Here is a 16,078-nt window from a genome sequence, read left to right as displayed (position 1 = left end):
CGTAACTGGTCTACCCAACAGAGAATTTCCTTAGCAGCTATACCTCACAGTTTGAGAGAAATCTCCTGGCTAAAACCCCGGAAAACCCTTCCGGCAGCTCCTCAGCACAAAACTGCTCCTGCAACCCCAGCATTTGCCCAATCTAGACTGCGTCAGCCCCTCTCTGTCTCACGCTGGCCCTGCGTCAGCCTTTCTTGGCCTGCGTCAGCCCTAGGAGGCCCTGCGTCAGCTCTGGGAGCCTCTGCGTCAGCTACGTTGGCCCCTCTGGTGCTCTGCGCAGCACTTGGCTGCCTCTGCGTGGCCCTGCGTGAGCCCTTGCTGGCTCTGCGTCACCCTCCTTGGCTGCTGCGCTGCTCTCCCGGCACAATCTCTGCCTTCTTTGTTCCTCTGTACTCAATGCCCCTCAGCTGCTCTCCCGATCACTGATTCTATCTCTCTTAGCAAACCCCGCTCTAGAGAATAGAATGACTGATCATCTGGTGTGATCTCCAAGTGACCCTCAAGCCTCCTCTTATACTTTTCCTGTTGACAATTCAACGACTAAGATTAAGTCCCTAATCAACGGCTAAGATTAGATCTGGCTTGATCCATGTCTTTTGGACCACTCTAACACAGATTCATATTAATACACATTAATATTTTATTTTTCCTAAGTTTAAACTGAGGGACTCCATTAAAAATATTAATTATTTTAATATCTCTTGATCTGTTTAGAATTTGCCCAAACCCTTTCTGGGTATTGGAGATCTCATGTGCCCCAACCTCTCCACCAAATTTCATGGCTAGAGCACATCCGATGCTATCCCAAATCAACAGATGTAAACTCCTAAACCCGCTCAATTTGTTTTTGCTCCTCGCAATATTGGCATAAATGAAAATTTATTCAAAACTTCATTTGCTCCTTGGAGAGGTGCTTGGTTGCTTGACACCAGTGCTACTTGCCACATGACTTTTCATAGAGACTTCTTTGGGGATTTGAATGACAACGAGGATGGTACAATAAACTTTGTAGATGGTTCTAGTCTCAAACCTATGGGAATTGGCACCATCGGGTTCAAATTGCTCGTACTCCTGGATTTTCTTTTACATAATGTTCTCTATCTTCCGAAGTTGCAAGGGAACTTGATTTCTCATGCACATTTGATAGCAAAGCCATTCCATTCAGATGATTGACGGACAAGTTGAAATAAGGAAGTCTTTCGACAACATGGTCATCATTACAGGAAAGGGAGTATGCATAGGCACAAAATTCTACATACCTTTCTCACCATGATGAAGATACACTGTCATCTAGCCTCTTGTGGCATGCTAGATTTGGGCACATTAATTATCATAGTCTTCATGGGTTGAAGGAAAGTATTGTTTCTTGTTTGCCCACCATTCCAAGGAACTTGATGCAATGTGAAGCTTTTATCTTGGAAAACACAACAAGCACCCATTTCATTATTCTACTTGGAGAGCACATAGAAATATAGAGTTGATATACTCTAATTTCTATGGCCCCATGCTTGTTTCGTTTGCCTTTGGTAATAGATATATTGTGACTTTTATTGATGACTAGACCTAGGGTGTGTTGAGTTTATTTGTTGAAACAAAAATCTCAAGCTTTTGAAACATATAAAATTTTTCATCTATATTGAAAATTAACGTCAATCTTGTATTGGCACTTTTTGTACTGGTAATGGGGAGAAATACACTTCAAATGAGTTTGAAAGCCATCTTCACCAAAATGGGATCGAGGATCAAAGCACTACTCCATACAATCCTCAACAGAATGGTGTAGTAGAAAGAATGAGTAGGACACTCTAGAACATGGTATGTTCATTGCTATTTTCAGGAATGTGAAGTTGGTGTTTTTGGGCCGTTGCAACTCTATGTGCAATATATAGGTGTTCATCTCATGCTCTTGGTAACAAGACTCCATATAAAATGTGGTATAGTCACATTCCTTTGATGAGGCATCAAAGGGTTTTTGTTTTCACCTGCTATGCCTTAATTCCTAAGGAACAAGGAAACAAACTTGGTGTAAGGAGTCAAAAGTGTATATTATTGGCATACTTAAATACCACCAAGGCATATCGTCTTTACAATGAGGTAAACAAGAAGTCCATTCTTTCTAGAGATGTGATATTTATTGAACCCACTAAGAATGACAAAGCTATTGAACCGCTGCTTGATCATTTGGATAGATTCACCCATGTAAATACATATCATGAATTTGATTATGAGATTCCACATCATGAGGGGGGGGGGAATCATTATCTTGGATCAATCTCTGGAATCTCCTTTTGAAGTGCTTGTTGCTGCAAAATCTAGTAGTCCTTGTGATGGCGTTCACAAGGCAATAATGAGGAGATATTGCCACTGTCACCTCAACAATTCTCCTCCTGTTCTTTAGTGGAATTTCACCACAAGGGAGGCTTCCCTGTATTCACCTATAAGGATAATCTAAGTGCAAGGCTGAAGGTGATGTAAATGTTAGAAATTGTAGCTCGAAGGTACTTTTGCAGTGGTAGTGCCTAGCCTGCAGGAGTGAGCAACTGTCACTTCCTAGACACTTTATTTATGAAGTGGCTTTTTATATTTAATCACTAAAAGTGACTTGAGTGATTTTATAAAGTTAGAAAGTGGTTTTTTCTAAAAGTGACTTTATAAAGTTTGAGCGACTTAAGCAATTTTATCAAGTTAGAAAGTGGCTTTTTTAAAAAGTGACTTTAAAAGTTTGAGTGACTTAAAGCCATCTCAACGAGAGATTAAGTCACAACCATTGGTCTTGAGATGACAAGATTTAATCTTGGCCATTGAGATCAAGGGTGAGGGGTTTTAGTAATTAATGAGTTTATAAAAGGAGATGGGGGAAGTGAAGAGGCACACATTGACTCATTAATGAGCATTTTAATGAGGAGAGAGGGAAAAGGAGAGTTGAAGAAAATTGTGAAGGAGAGGCTGGGTGAAAGGGCACAAATCCCAAGGCACCTTACCAGCATTTATTGCAGTTGAAAGAGGGCTCGAATTCCAAGGGACTTGGCACACATTTCAAGGAGGAAGTACAATAGTAAAGAAGGATGCACTGTACAGATCCATACAGATTTGTTGCAGGTCTGTACAGCATTTAATGGGCAGAAAAATTGAGGCGTGAGGCACAGATTTCAAGGTGCTGGTTTTTGCTGTGTGAAGGCTGTACAATATTTTACAGCTGGTACTTATGAATCTGCATAGAATTCGAGAAGGGGCTGCATACTGTACAGCTGTTTGGCACATTTTTCAAGGATGAAAATGTGCACGAATTTTGGGGCAAATTTGTGAGATAAGTACAGGGAATTTATTGCTGGAAATTTCTGTTGTAAAATTCACTGTAATTTTCTGTGAGCTCATTAATAAGATTTCCCTCTTGTGACTAGTTTTCCCTTTGGTTTTTTCCAGGGGCATTGCCCAAAAATATTGTGTCAAATTGTTTGCTGTTCGTTTCTGCTGCAAATGATTTTCAGACTTAGTTATTTGTATTTCTGCTTATAAATAGCTGTTGAATGTGTTGGAATTTAATACATTACTGCTGAATATTTATTGGAGTCAGAAATCAATGTTTAGATAAGTGTTTGACAAAATGCCTACAAGGGGTTATTAGCTTGTAGGCGATTTTTCAACAGTAAATAGACTAGGTCAAGATTCTCCAGTGAATCAGGTTCCCAAAGACAAACCTCATGTTGAATGTTATGAAACCTGCTCACAAAAATATAGAAAAGATAGATGAACGTCTTAGAAATAAGCCTCTTTGAGGGGGCAACATCCTTTACATTACACAAATGAACAATTCTTGGATGATACAAATGACAAGACCTCCTTTCTATATATAGGAGTCTAAGGGGTCATAATATAATCAGAGCCGACGTAACAATAATAATTTAAGGGCACAATAATAACAATAGTGGGCTTCTATAGGGCACAATAATAACAATATGGGGACTACATGGGCACAATAAGGGGGTTGTACTAATAACAATAAGGGGTTACACTAGTAGGGACCTAACAAAAATAAACCCATGGGTATGTTCTATCAATAGCTTCTGGTGTTATAGTACGGGTCTGTTTCGATGGTTGTTCCTTAGGGATTAAATGATATAGTGCTTCAATGTTGTTGCAAATGGATGGCCACTATATGAGGGAGTCTTGGAATATGATCCGATTCTGAGCTATTCATATACCCCAACAGACAAGAAGCGGGAGGTCACAGATTTTTTGTGATGATGCTGAGGTCCACCATGTCTACCAAGCTGAGGTGAGTTGTACCCCATTCCATTTGATGTTGATATTGAGGGAGATATAAATCTGATTCCACACCTGATTGGTTGTTGGGCATTGTAGGAAGAGATGGTCTATGTTTTTAGCCTGTTTCCTGCAAAAGATATATTTTCATAGACTCAAGGTATCTTACCATTGACATGGAGGGCTAGATATGTACAAGGCACTACACAAAGGTCCAAAAAAGTCTAGGGAAATTCTGCATAAGTAATTCACTAGCGTGGACAGAATTGTTATCAGTAACAACTTAGACTCTTTGTTCTCCCCTATGGACAAGATAATGTCCTTCAATATCTGGAACAAATATTCAACACTCTTTGTTTTTTTTATACAGTCAAATGTGGACAAAAGAGTTACTCCTCCAGGAAACAAGAAAGGCTATTCCCAAGGGGTCTAGATTATTGATCGGTCCAACCATCACTCACTATAGTGCAACCAGTGACTTCGTGTGAATGCTTGATACGTTGCACCTTCCTTTTTGTTGTAGATTTGCTTCTCTCAACTCCTTTGGTTTTAAAAGTTTCATAGCTTGGAGGATCATGTACGTGGGACCCGCTACTGCTCAAACTAGCAGGGGGCCTAAAAGGGACTCCTAAAGGGACAACTACTAGGTCAAGGGCAACAATGGAGACTTAGCCCACTGTCACCTCAACTAAGACTCCCTACTCTTTACAGACTTTCACCAATGGGAGGAGACTCGGTATATGGTAAGTCAATTGTGAAGGACGAATCAACATATGCACGTGAAGTGACCTTAATGATCCTTTCCCTAGAAGTGGGTTAAGAATGGAGCTTGCTTGCTCTTCAAGCAAGGTACAAAGCTTTCTAGGAGAAGGAGGTGAGGATTTAAGGGCTAGGTTTAAGGAATGTGTCTCGCAAAGGAGTTTCCCAATCCCTAAAATCCTTATTGAACTTGGTTTTCCAAGTGGTTCTTGAAGAATTAACTTTTCAAAGGTATGAGACCACACAGGACCAAGTGGACCCAACCTAGGTTAAGGGGAGGGAGTTTAGCAACCAATGATGATCTTAACCCAGACAAGGAAAGGGAAAGGATCAAAACAAGAATTTCCACTTAAAGGTGTCAAATTGATCCTATGAGGTACTAGCCTAGGGAATACCAGGGCAAAGTTTGATCTCAGAGCTAGGGCTTGGGATATCTCACAATCTCACTGTCGAAATTTCTTCAAATTTGGAGGAGACCTTGAGGACACACCAACGCAGTAGAGGCTAGGAGATCGAACTTTTTCTGTGGCTACTTTGTCGGGAAAGTGATGCCCTAGGTGGCCCAGCGTGGCTAGACCTAGAAAAGAGGGGAAAAAGGTAAATAAAAGGTTTAAGGTGATCACCTTATGGTGGACCAATGCCTAATTCCTCTTGGGGATATGGAGTCAGGAAGAATTATGAAGAAGGATCTTGTTCCTAGCTCAAGGAAGCTCTAAGGGCAACTTCGTCCAATGTTAGGGCAAAAAAAGAAAGTGACCTTAAAGTGTTTATACTTCGCTTGTAGATGGAGATATCTTATTAAGATAACTTTGATCTCTAGGACAATTCATTCAACAAACATGGCCCATACATATAGATATGCTATATAAAAACATAATTCCGCAATGAAGCAAAAATCCATGCAGCGATTAGCCCTAAAATAGTGAAAATCCTATGATCAATGTATGTGACAAAGTGAAATAAAATAGCATCAAAGTTGTACTCACATGTAAGAGAATATATCCAACCATCAATACATTTGCCAATAAAGAAGCTCCAAGATAAGAAAATCCAATCAAACATCAAAATTCATCCATGCTCCAATTTGCCCTCCAAGAAAGAAATGCGAAATTCTCAAGAGAGAGAATGATCCAATCCAAAGTGATGATACAAATGAATTCATGTCTCCTATTTATACACTCATTAGGAGTTCGAATTACCTTATTTGATCCTATATTAGCCCATCAACTAAAATAATGTGCAAATAACTATCTATTGGTGACAAACCCACCAAACTAGTTCATAAATAAAATAATAAGCCTCCCAAGAGGTTGAATAACCAATGATGCATGTTTTTGGGCTCTTTAAGAGGCCTGATGAAGTCTAGAAGTGCCAAAATGATGAGTTGGACTTCCAAAAGTAATGGACAAGGGGTTGGCCCCTTGTTCTCCACATAATAAACTTGTGGTGCTCCCAATGGCTGTGAGGGCACACAAGTGACCTCATGGGTCTCCAAGTAAGTCGAAGATACCTGTAGGATCAAACGATGATGTAAGTGATGCCACATCAACATACAAGTCTTGGGTCATCTTCCAAGTGCATGGTACAACTGTGGGATTGGATGGGCAAAGGCGAACCAAGTGCATCTTCCTCGTCTAATAAGTGAATCTCGAGCAATCTCTGAACATCTTTGGGGATCCATGGAGTGCTGTCTATCGATATGGAGGCCCATGGCTCTCAACACACACCCTACATGTGCCAATGTAGCTCTCTGAAGGGTTAAGACCCCGTATAGGGAGACCAAACCCAAGATGGAGACCACCTACAATCCTGCATAAGATCCAATGCATCCCCTAGCCTTCCAGTACAACAAGTCATCAAGGAAATCGAGTAAAAGAGCTTACAAGCCATGTACAACAGGTGGGGACTTCGTAATGGCATGCCCTTCCATAATGGGCTTTGGCATGTGCTAATGTCTCCAAGCATCAAATGGGGTTAACCAAGTATCTTATTGAGTGGTTTCTACTCCTAAAGGGGATAATATGTCCAAGGTACATCCTTCAAAAGGTGGTGGCATGTGGTAGAGGGATGAATGGAGTAGGGATTCGGGAATGAAAAGGTGCAACCCTAGGCCACATGCTGGGGTAAAAGGGTAGTTAGTAAAGGGGAAGCCCACACTTGGGTATATAATGTATAGGAGGGAGCAATCGTGGTACATGAGGTGCCCCGACCTTGATTTTTCCACCCTTCTTTATATGCCTTCTACCTTTTACAATTTTTCTTCTAATTCACTGCTCGAGGCTCAAGGGGTAAGAGCATGATGTGTGAGATATAACAGTGGAACCCCCTTAAGGTAGGGCAGTGCATTTCCCACCAAGGGTTGGGACAATCATGTGTTCCTGTATGATGAAGGAAGCTCATAGAGTCTGTAGGAACCAGGGTGATGGCCATGATGATGAGGTAGAGTTCATGTATTGGCTTTTGCCGATGTGCTAAATGTGTTTGTTTCGACCATCTTTTGCATTTTGTGGTACATTTCTTGTTGAATGTGGGCAATCATGCTTTTATTTTTTTTTAGTTGCATCAACCTTTGGGGCATCATTCCAGGCCTGACCTAAGGTGTGGGCAAGGGGAGGGGGAATGCTAACCCTATGTGGACCCAGTGGAGGAATGGGGATCCAGGTGGGAGAAATGATGAATGGGGTTATAATGAGTGGGAAGGGGGCAATATATGTGGATGAAGGAGTGGGACCACGCAACCAAAATCAAGGTTTCCCATGAAATACCATCCCTAAAGCCAAATGGTCAGTAAAAGAGATCCCACGGGACTAGAATCCAAGGTTAATATTCAAAAGGGGTCTAGGGGACAAAAGCATAGAGCTAGCCCATTCTTTCCACCGAATCCCCCCATTAATCCATGCCCAAAAGTATCCATGATAAGCAAACTACAATACTTAATTACCAAATGACAAAGACATACCTTTAGGTTCGGGAGGTCCACCTTCAAACATACGATCATGGCAGATGGGTGAGGGACCACATGGCTGACTCAGGTGGTGGAGAAATGGCACAACGAGCTAGCTAGTGGCTGTCGGCTGATGACCATATTGGAGAATTTTTTTCTCCTAGGGATATCACCCACAAAATGGTGCGTAACATGACCAAATTGTGCAAACTTCGTTATCATATCTTGTAACAAATGGCTTCTAATAATATTATAAGAGATATAAGAACCAATGAACAAATCATAAATGGAATCATCTACCTCCTTTCGCTCCAGTGGCTTCCAACCTTGCATCAATGTTTGTTGTGTTGCATCAGGATTTGGTGGAGTAGGCTCTCTTTTCAATCTGTATGGCATAGAGGATGTTGGCATTGACATGGAATTTGCTGGTGGGGTGGGAGTAGCCTCTTATCCCATGAGTGCATCTTGCACTTTCTTCTTTTTAGCTGCATGACTTTCATTTACTTTTTTGTGAGATTCAGTTTCTTCAGTTAACATTTCCCTCACCACTGGCTTAATCTTCTCACATCCTTTGATTCCTCCACCGAGTCTACATATAATACCAAGCAAATAATCTATTGCTTTAGTTACTGACATCCCACATTTTTTGTCACATCTTTTGCTATAAATTGCCTCATGGGGTTTTTAATAAGTATTTCCATTCATGGGCCTTAGATTTAGATGGTCTGGGATGCCATTATGATTAAACTTCTCCTATAAAAAGGGCTCCGCTCTCTTGATTAAATGCCAATCCCATATCCTCATACATGATAAATTTCAATGAAAATGTTGCAATCCTACCAATCTTGTAATCCGGAATACTGTTAAATCTGTTGAATTTTGAGTGGGATATTAAATTCTACTTTCTCCATATGATGCCTGATAAAGTTGGAACCACTCTCAAACATCCTTTTAATCCTTTTACTTTAAATTTAACATTACTATTGATTTCCACCATTTCTCGGGTTGAGTTAGGTTTTTTGTTTAGGTTTAGGGTTTAGGAGGTGGAGGGTTGGTTTTATAGCCAATGGGGGCTGTTTTGGGAGGGAAACAGCCCCGGTTTTCTCCAAAACCACCTCAAAAACTGCCCTCTTGGGTCCTAGACTCTCCCCATGCATGTGAGATTTGACCGGCCAGTTAGGGCTGATTTGTACTGGTTAGGTACCAAACTACTCCTCTGGTCCAGTCAGCTGGCTGGTTCAATACCATGCCCAGTCCAACTGGCCGGTTTGACTGGTCCTGGTTCAAATCGGGCCGGTTTTTAAAACTATGGGAGTCTGACCGTTAATCTTTCAATTGGGAATATCTGTTGGCAGACTCAGGTGGTGTAAATAGTAAAATAGTAACATGGAAACAGAGAGGAATAAACCAGGGAATGGATTCGCTTGCACTAATGGAAGAAATACAAAAATCCCTGCAGGGGCTTTTGAATATAAAGCTCAAGATGACTGTTCAGTGTTCACTTCATTTTCCCGCTTGACGCCACACAAAACTATGTGTCAAGTCACTAACTTATCCAACTGATATGCACACACTATATTTACAATAAAACAAGCAGTACATTTGACTATTATTCTATAACCATAAGATGCGTTTTGTGTCTACAGTTCAAACTGGTTTTTAAGGACTTAATATGCTGTTTTGCAAACTTCTTCAGCTATGGATTATGTTTCTGCAGAAACTAATTGTCAAAACCCTTTTCTAATGATGCATCAGTACTTTTTTTGGATCTTGGTGTCTTATGGTTTCTTTGTACTTACAGAAGGACGAACAGACACAAAGTCAGGAAGCACCAGAGCCAGTTTCAGGTTTGTTTCTTTTCTGTCTTGTAATGGTCAAAGTTATTACTTGTATCCCCTGGGTAGAGATTTTATTTTGAATGTCTATGGATAGGTGAACTGACAGAGCATCAGGCAGCAACCCCAATTCCAAAGAGGAAACTGCTTGAGCTTGTCCTTGATAAGCTTCAAAAGTGAGTAACATTTTTTCCTGGCTTCTCATAACTAGGTTTTTGGATTAAGTTATAACTGTAGGTTCTCTAATCTCCTGTATTCGTGAAAATAGGTTTCATCATTTCTCGTAATGCTCTTTTATCAAGTTCTAATTTTCTGAGTATGAATGAGTTAAATGGTCTTATACAATAACTTTTTTCTGAAGTTCAACTATCTTAAAATATATAATCTTATGATGTCTTTATCTATCTTCTAATAGAAAGGACACATACGAAGTGTTTGCTGAACCCGTTGATCCTGAGGAGGTATTGCATTCCAGATATGGCATTCTTCTTATTTGATTTTCCAGTGTCATATATGCCGCATCCTGGAAACAATGACATTTTTTCTATTCTATCAGGTACCTGATTACTATGATTTCATTAAAAACCCAATGGATTTTAGTACTATAAGGAAGAAACTTGCAAAAGGAGTCTATGTGAGTTTGGAGCAATTTGAGGTTGGTAAAAGACATGCTTCCTTTATCCTTTTCCTTTCTGGTATTGGTTGCTGCTCTAACAATTTGTGTTAAGGATGAAAGAATTAGAAAATGTTGCCAGGTGCATTTCCTGTAAATTTTAAACTGTTGCAGTTTGTAATGAAATCCATCTTGCTATAGTAATTTTAGTATAGTTTATGATCTATCATTATCTGGAGTGTGCGTGGAAGATGGGACTGAAATCTGGATCATTTCAGGATCTTTATGGTAAAGTTCCTTCCATCTTGAGTAGTTGGTGCACTTGGTATCGAAAATGCCCAAGATACAGATAAGTGGCTGTCTAAGACATTGAAAACTTTGTTCTGGGCCCTTAGTTTCATGCGATAACAAGATGGAACTGTTGCAGGTAAGAAGCCCATTTCAACTGTCTGGCCTCTTGTATACGAGATGCAGAGTTTAGTGCCTGCAGTCAATGGTCATTGGTGATCCATGTGCCATTGTATCCTTCCTGAGGAAGAAGTGATGCCAGCATTTGAGAGATTGAACTAGGATATGTAATTCCTTATCATAGATACTGTAGTTTTCCATGGCATAAAAATATAAAAGTTAAGCAATGGGGTGTCCTCCCTCACTAAGTAGTTTGCCTGAAGCATATTTGGAAACATCTATGTCCACCTTCAAAGGTGGACTGAGTCATGGAGACGAATAAGGGAGTTGTATAGACCATTTTTGATAACACTGGGAGCCTTCAACTGAATTGGACATGTTGCTGCAAAATCAGAGCATAACCATGAGGACGTCGAGGAGAATTGACCCCGTGACCTCCCAATGGCAAGGTGCTTTAGCAATGGGACCTCGACCAAATAAGCTAACCCTTGGGACTTATATATATATATATGATTGTTAAAAAGGTGCATGTGAAAATAAAATGGGATATATATATATATATATATATATATATATATATATAGTTGTTAAAAAAGTGCATATGAAACGCAAACTTGAAATGAGTAAGTAGAATATAAATACAAAAAGAGGGAATCTAATTCAACTCACTCTCTCTATGCCAACTCTTTGAAACTATGGAATTCTACCATGTCCTAAGGAGTAACAATGCTAAAGCAGATATATTAGCAAATCTGGGAGTTAATTTAGAATATGGAGAATTGAAGGTAGGAGAGGAAACCAATTTTTTTCCTCCTCCTTGATAGTAGTTTACTCATAGTCCTCTTTGTTTTGATTTTATGTGCAATTATAAGTATATAAATGAGGGGCAAAACCCTTTCCCTTTAGGATTGATTATGGAAAGACAAAAGAGAATTAAGGTTGTAAGCAGAGGCAATATGAAAGGGGCACATTGTGCCATGGATCCTGTGCTCAACCATGGGTTGGACAAGTGGAGAAAAGAGGCATTACAGATGGCAGGGGTGCGTGTGTTCATGAGGATTAGACAGGCTCATATAAGCTGCAGTAATATTACCATTAGTAATATGGATAACAAAGGTGGTGGAAGGATGTTTGATGTAAGGAATGAGGCAAGCAAATTAAATTTGGTAACCATGACAAGGGGTACATGGATTTGAGCAAGATTGCATTAATGGATCTGGCTTGCATTACGGTGCCTGGGAATTATGTAGATGGACATAATGCTCGTGTGAAAGGTAAAATTGGTTGGCGCACGATTGGGATTTTGTACTTGGGGATAATGTGGGATAGATAGGAAAATATGCATGTATTTCTTGAGCTTGTACTTGGGAGAGACATCAAAGCATTTAATTTCACTGTTAAAATTGCCTTTTATGGGTGGAATCTTGTATTAGATATCGGTTCAATTGTGCCTAAAATGAATTATCTGGTAAATTCCGCTCTGTTTATTTGGGAAGTTCGTGAAATTGAGCATCTAATAGGTGGGAATATGGAGTTTGCGGAGATGGCTGTAGGTTCAGGAGACTCACTATTTGGCGTGCCCTTGAGCGGTGTTGACAACACTTTGTCAATAGTCCAAGAAGCAGAGTACATAGTAGCAAATCAAAATTTTTCAAGTCAATGTTATCATTCAGCTTCCAATTATGCGATTGTAAACCCAATTTCTACAAAGTTTATTGTAAATGATGCTAGTATGACCATTGAGTCATGTAATTGCACCTAGGTAAGCCTATGACTTTTGTCAAAGGATTTCATCCTAGGAAGTTTTTTAACCTGCCCGATTATGTGTTTGTAAACTTGAATAATTGGCAGAGTTTTTCTTCCAGCTATAACCCCAAAAGCTAGGGTGGGATTCTTTGGCAATGTCTTAGGTGAGTCCTAGTGTTTATCGAGTCTATTGTAAAAGTGTGTTTAGGAATAATTTTAGTGCATGGTCCCTCATAATTAGAACACCATGGCTAAATTATTTTATTATAAGCACACTTGGTTTCATACTAGATCATATTGTGTTGCAGAATTGGGTAATGTCTTGAGGGTCTGGTCTAAATGTGTATTTCCCCTTCTAAGGGTTGAATTAAATTGTAATATCTTGATGTAAAAATATTTTAGTGCATGGTCCCTCATAATTAGACAACATGGCTAAAATATTTGAGGGTGGAAAAATAATTAGCCCCCTCTAAAGTCAATTAATTAATTTTTCTGGCAAAATTATATAAAAATCCTAAGCCAAAAAAATTAATTAATTTTGTGTCAAAAAAATAATTATAGAAAAATTAAATTCTCTCCAAGTGGAAAATAATAAAAAATTCGTGCGTAAAAAAAGAAACAATTTTTGGAGGTCCTCCACCAAGGGAAAAATGGATATTTAAAAAAAATTGACCCCTTGGACCTTGGTGGTTAAGTCAAAGTCAAATTTTTGAGGAAATTAATCCAAAATATTAAATTTTGGATTAATAGAAAATAGTTTTCAAGAAAATTTCGAATTTTTCCTCGAAAATAAAAAAAATCAACAATGGAGATTAAAGGAAGATCAAATTATTATCGACACTGGAGATTATTTTGACGAGGATCTAGCCAACGAGCCGTTATTTTCCACTTGGAGGGGTTTCCTATATATAAGGAAGCTATGGAGCTCTATTTGGTAACTTTTGGATAATCTCTGGATGATGTAATTTTGTAACGCGTGTGCTGAGCCTTGTTCTGCTGGAATTATTTTTCTCATAATAGAAAGACTTTGGAGTTTCAGTTCATGGTGTTCTTCTATCTACTGATCTGTGGTATGTGCTAGTTTTAATTGTTTATGCTTTATATTGTGCAAATATTGCAATTGTTATTTCATTTGTCGGTGATAAGAACATTCCATTGGTACGAGTTATCTTAGGTGATCTGATTCACCATATGGCCTAACAATTATCATTAAGATTGAATAGAGGTACTCTAGCCCTTGGGATATGTTGCACCCATTTTTTTCAAGATTCCAAGGAAGCAGGATCTAGAAGCTTGGAAGAATTTTTTTCAAAGTTCAGAATCATCATCCAGCAGTTTGTCATGTCATTATAAACCCATTTTGCAAATTTATAATGTAAATGATGCTAGTACGACCATTTAATTATGTAACAACTTAGGTAGGCTTATGATTTTGGCGATGAATTTCATTCTAGGAGGTTTTTCGTCTCACTGATTATCTGTGTTTTTAAACAGGGATGATCGACAAAGTTTTTCCCTCCAGCCTCAACCCCAAAGCTAGGGTGATTTTTATCATCAAAATCTTACGTGAGTCCTAGTGTTTTAGTCGAGTTTATTGTAAAAGTGATTTGAGAATAATTTAAGCTAATTGGATAAATTATTTTATTACAAATCACTTTGTCTACTAGATCATATTGTGTCACAGGATTGAATAAATATTATGAGGGTCTATAAGGAACAGGTATTTCCCCTTTGAGGGTTGAATTTGTAAAATTTTATGTAAAAAAAATAAATTTAGTGCATGGTCCCTCATACTTAGACAAAATGGCTAAAAATATTTGAAGGTGGAAAATTAATTAATCCCCTCACGAGTCAATTAATTATTTTTTCTCGTAAAATTAAAATTAAATCCTAAGGCAGAAAATTAATTAATTTAGAGTCAATTAAAATGTTAAAGAAATTAATTTTATCTAAATGGAAAAATTCGTGGCTCTGAAAGAAGTTAATTTTTGGATGTCCCCCACTAAGGAAATATTGGAAATTTCAAGAAAATTTGGACCCTTGGACCTTGGTGGTTAAGTCAAAGTCAAATTTTTGATGAAATTGGTTCAAAATAATTATTATTGAGCTAATTAAAAATGGTTTCAATGAAAAATTCGAAAATTCTTCAAAAATAATTATTTTCAACGACAAAGATTAAAAATTGATAAAAGATTTATCAATGGTCAAGATTATATTGATGGAGATCAAGCCAACTAGCCGCTATTTTCCACTTGGAGGGATTTCTCTATAAATAGAAGGCATTTTGCTTCTATTGACATCTTGATTTTTGGTAAGATGTAATTTTGTAAATGCTGGTGTGAAGCTACTGTTCTGCTGGGAACGTTTGAATTTCATAATAAAAGACTTTGGGGTACAATTCATGGTGTTTTTGTCTCATTGATTTGTGATATGTGCATTCCTATATTGTGCTTCAAATATTATATGAATTGTTGTTTAAGTTTTTAAGTTTACCTAGTTAGAAACTTTCCATGCACTTTATTTGATTTATTCCTAACTACTTGTTATTTTCTTTAACAAGTTATTTACAATGTAAATACTGAAAATAAACACTAGTGCATGCTCAACATATTATAGATCAACAACTAAAAAGAAACAGAAACAAACACACCATATGACACCACTATTTTTGGACTAATGTCCCCCGAAAAACCCAATGTGGGAAAACCAGTGTAGCTATTTGAGGGTTTTCTTATTAAGCAATATCAGAGTACAATTTAGGTGCCGAAACTGGCCTACCCAACAGAAAATTTCCTTAGCAGTAATACCTCTCTGTTTCTGACAAATCTACTGGCTGAAACCCCAGATAATCCTTCCGGTAGCTACTCAGCACCAATCTGCCCCAGAAATCGTAGCATCTGCCCAATCTGGACTGCGTCAGCCTCTCCTAGCCCAGCGCTGGCCCTGTGTCAGCCTATCTTGGCCTGCGTCAGCTCCAGGAGGCCCTATGTCAGCTCTCTGAGCCTTTGTGTCAGCTACGTTGGCCTCTCTGGTGCTTTGCGCAACACTTAGCTGCCTCTGCGTGGCCCTGCGTGAGCACTGGCTGCTCCTGCGTCACTCTCTTTGGCTGCTCTGCTGCTCTCTCGACACTATCTCTGCCTCTCTGTCTCTCTGTACTCAATGCCCCTCAGCTGCTCTCCGATCATTGATTCTATCTCTCTTAGCAAACCCCGCTCTAGAGAATAGAATGACTGATCACTCTGGTGTATTCTCCAAGTGACCCTCAAGCCTCCTCTTATACTTTTCCTGTTGACATATCAACGACCGAGATTAAGTCCCTAATCAACGACTGAGATTAGATCTGGCTTGATCCATGTCTCTTGGACCATTTTAACACAGATTCATATTAATACACATTAATATTGTATTTTCCCTAAGTTTAGACTTAGGGACCCCATTAAAAATATTAATTATTTTAATATCTCCTGATCTGTTTAGAATTTGCTCAAACCCTCTTTGGGTATTGCAGAT

The 16,078-nt window shown here is 38.9% G+C and overlaps 1 protein-coding gene across 2 annotated transcripts in view; it reads left to right on the top strand.

The window, feature by feature from the left end:
* The window catches only part of LOC149197991 (uncharacterized), a 165,531-nt gene that overhangs the window by 31,232 nt on the left and 118,221 nt on the right, over nucleotides 1-16,078 (top strand). For both annotated transcript variants that reach the window (XM_089406044.1, XM_089406043.1), the window contains exons 2-5: nucleotides 9,768-9,813; nucleotides 9,899-9,977; nucleotides 10,217-10,262; nucleotides 10,358-10,456. In XM_089406044.1, coding sequence (XP_089262170.1) covers nucleotides 9,768-9,813; nucleotides 9,899-9,977; nucleotides 10,217-10,262; nucleotides 10,358-10,456 — 270 coding nt within the window. The remainder of the gene's footprint in view (nucleotides 1-9,767; nucleotides 9,814-9,898; nucleotides 9,978-10,216; nucleotides 10,263-10,357; nucleotides 10,457-16,078) is intronic.

The sequence above is a fragment of the Pinus tabuliformis genome, chromosome 2_2 (genome assembly GCF_031772625.1).
Source record: "Pinus tabuliformis cultivar Carrire ecotype Pingquan chromosome 2_2, CPIR1, whole genome shotgun sequence".
NCBI lineage: Eukaryota > Viridiplantae > Streptophyta > Pinopsida > Pinales > Pinaceae > Pinus > Pinus tabuliformis.
This window is presented reverse-complemented; position numbering and strand designations above follow the sequence as displayed.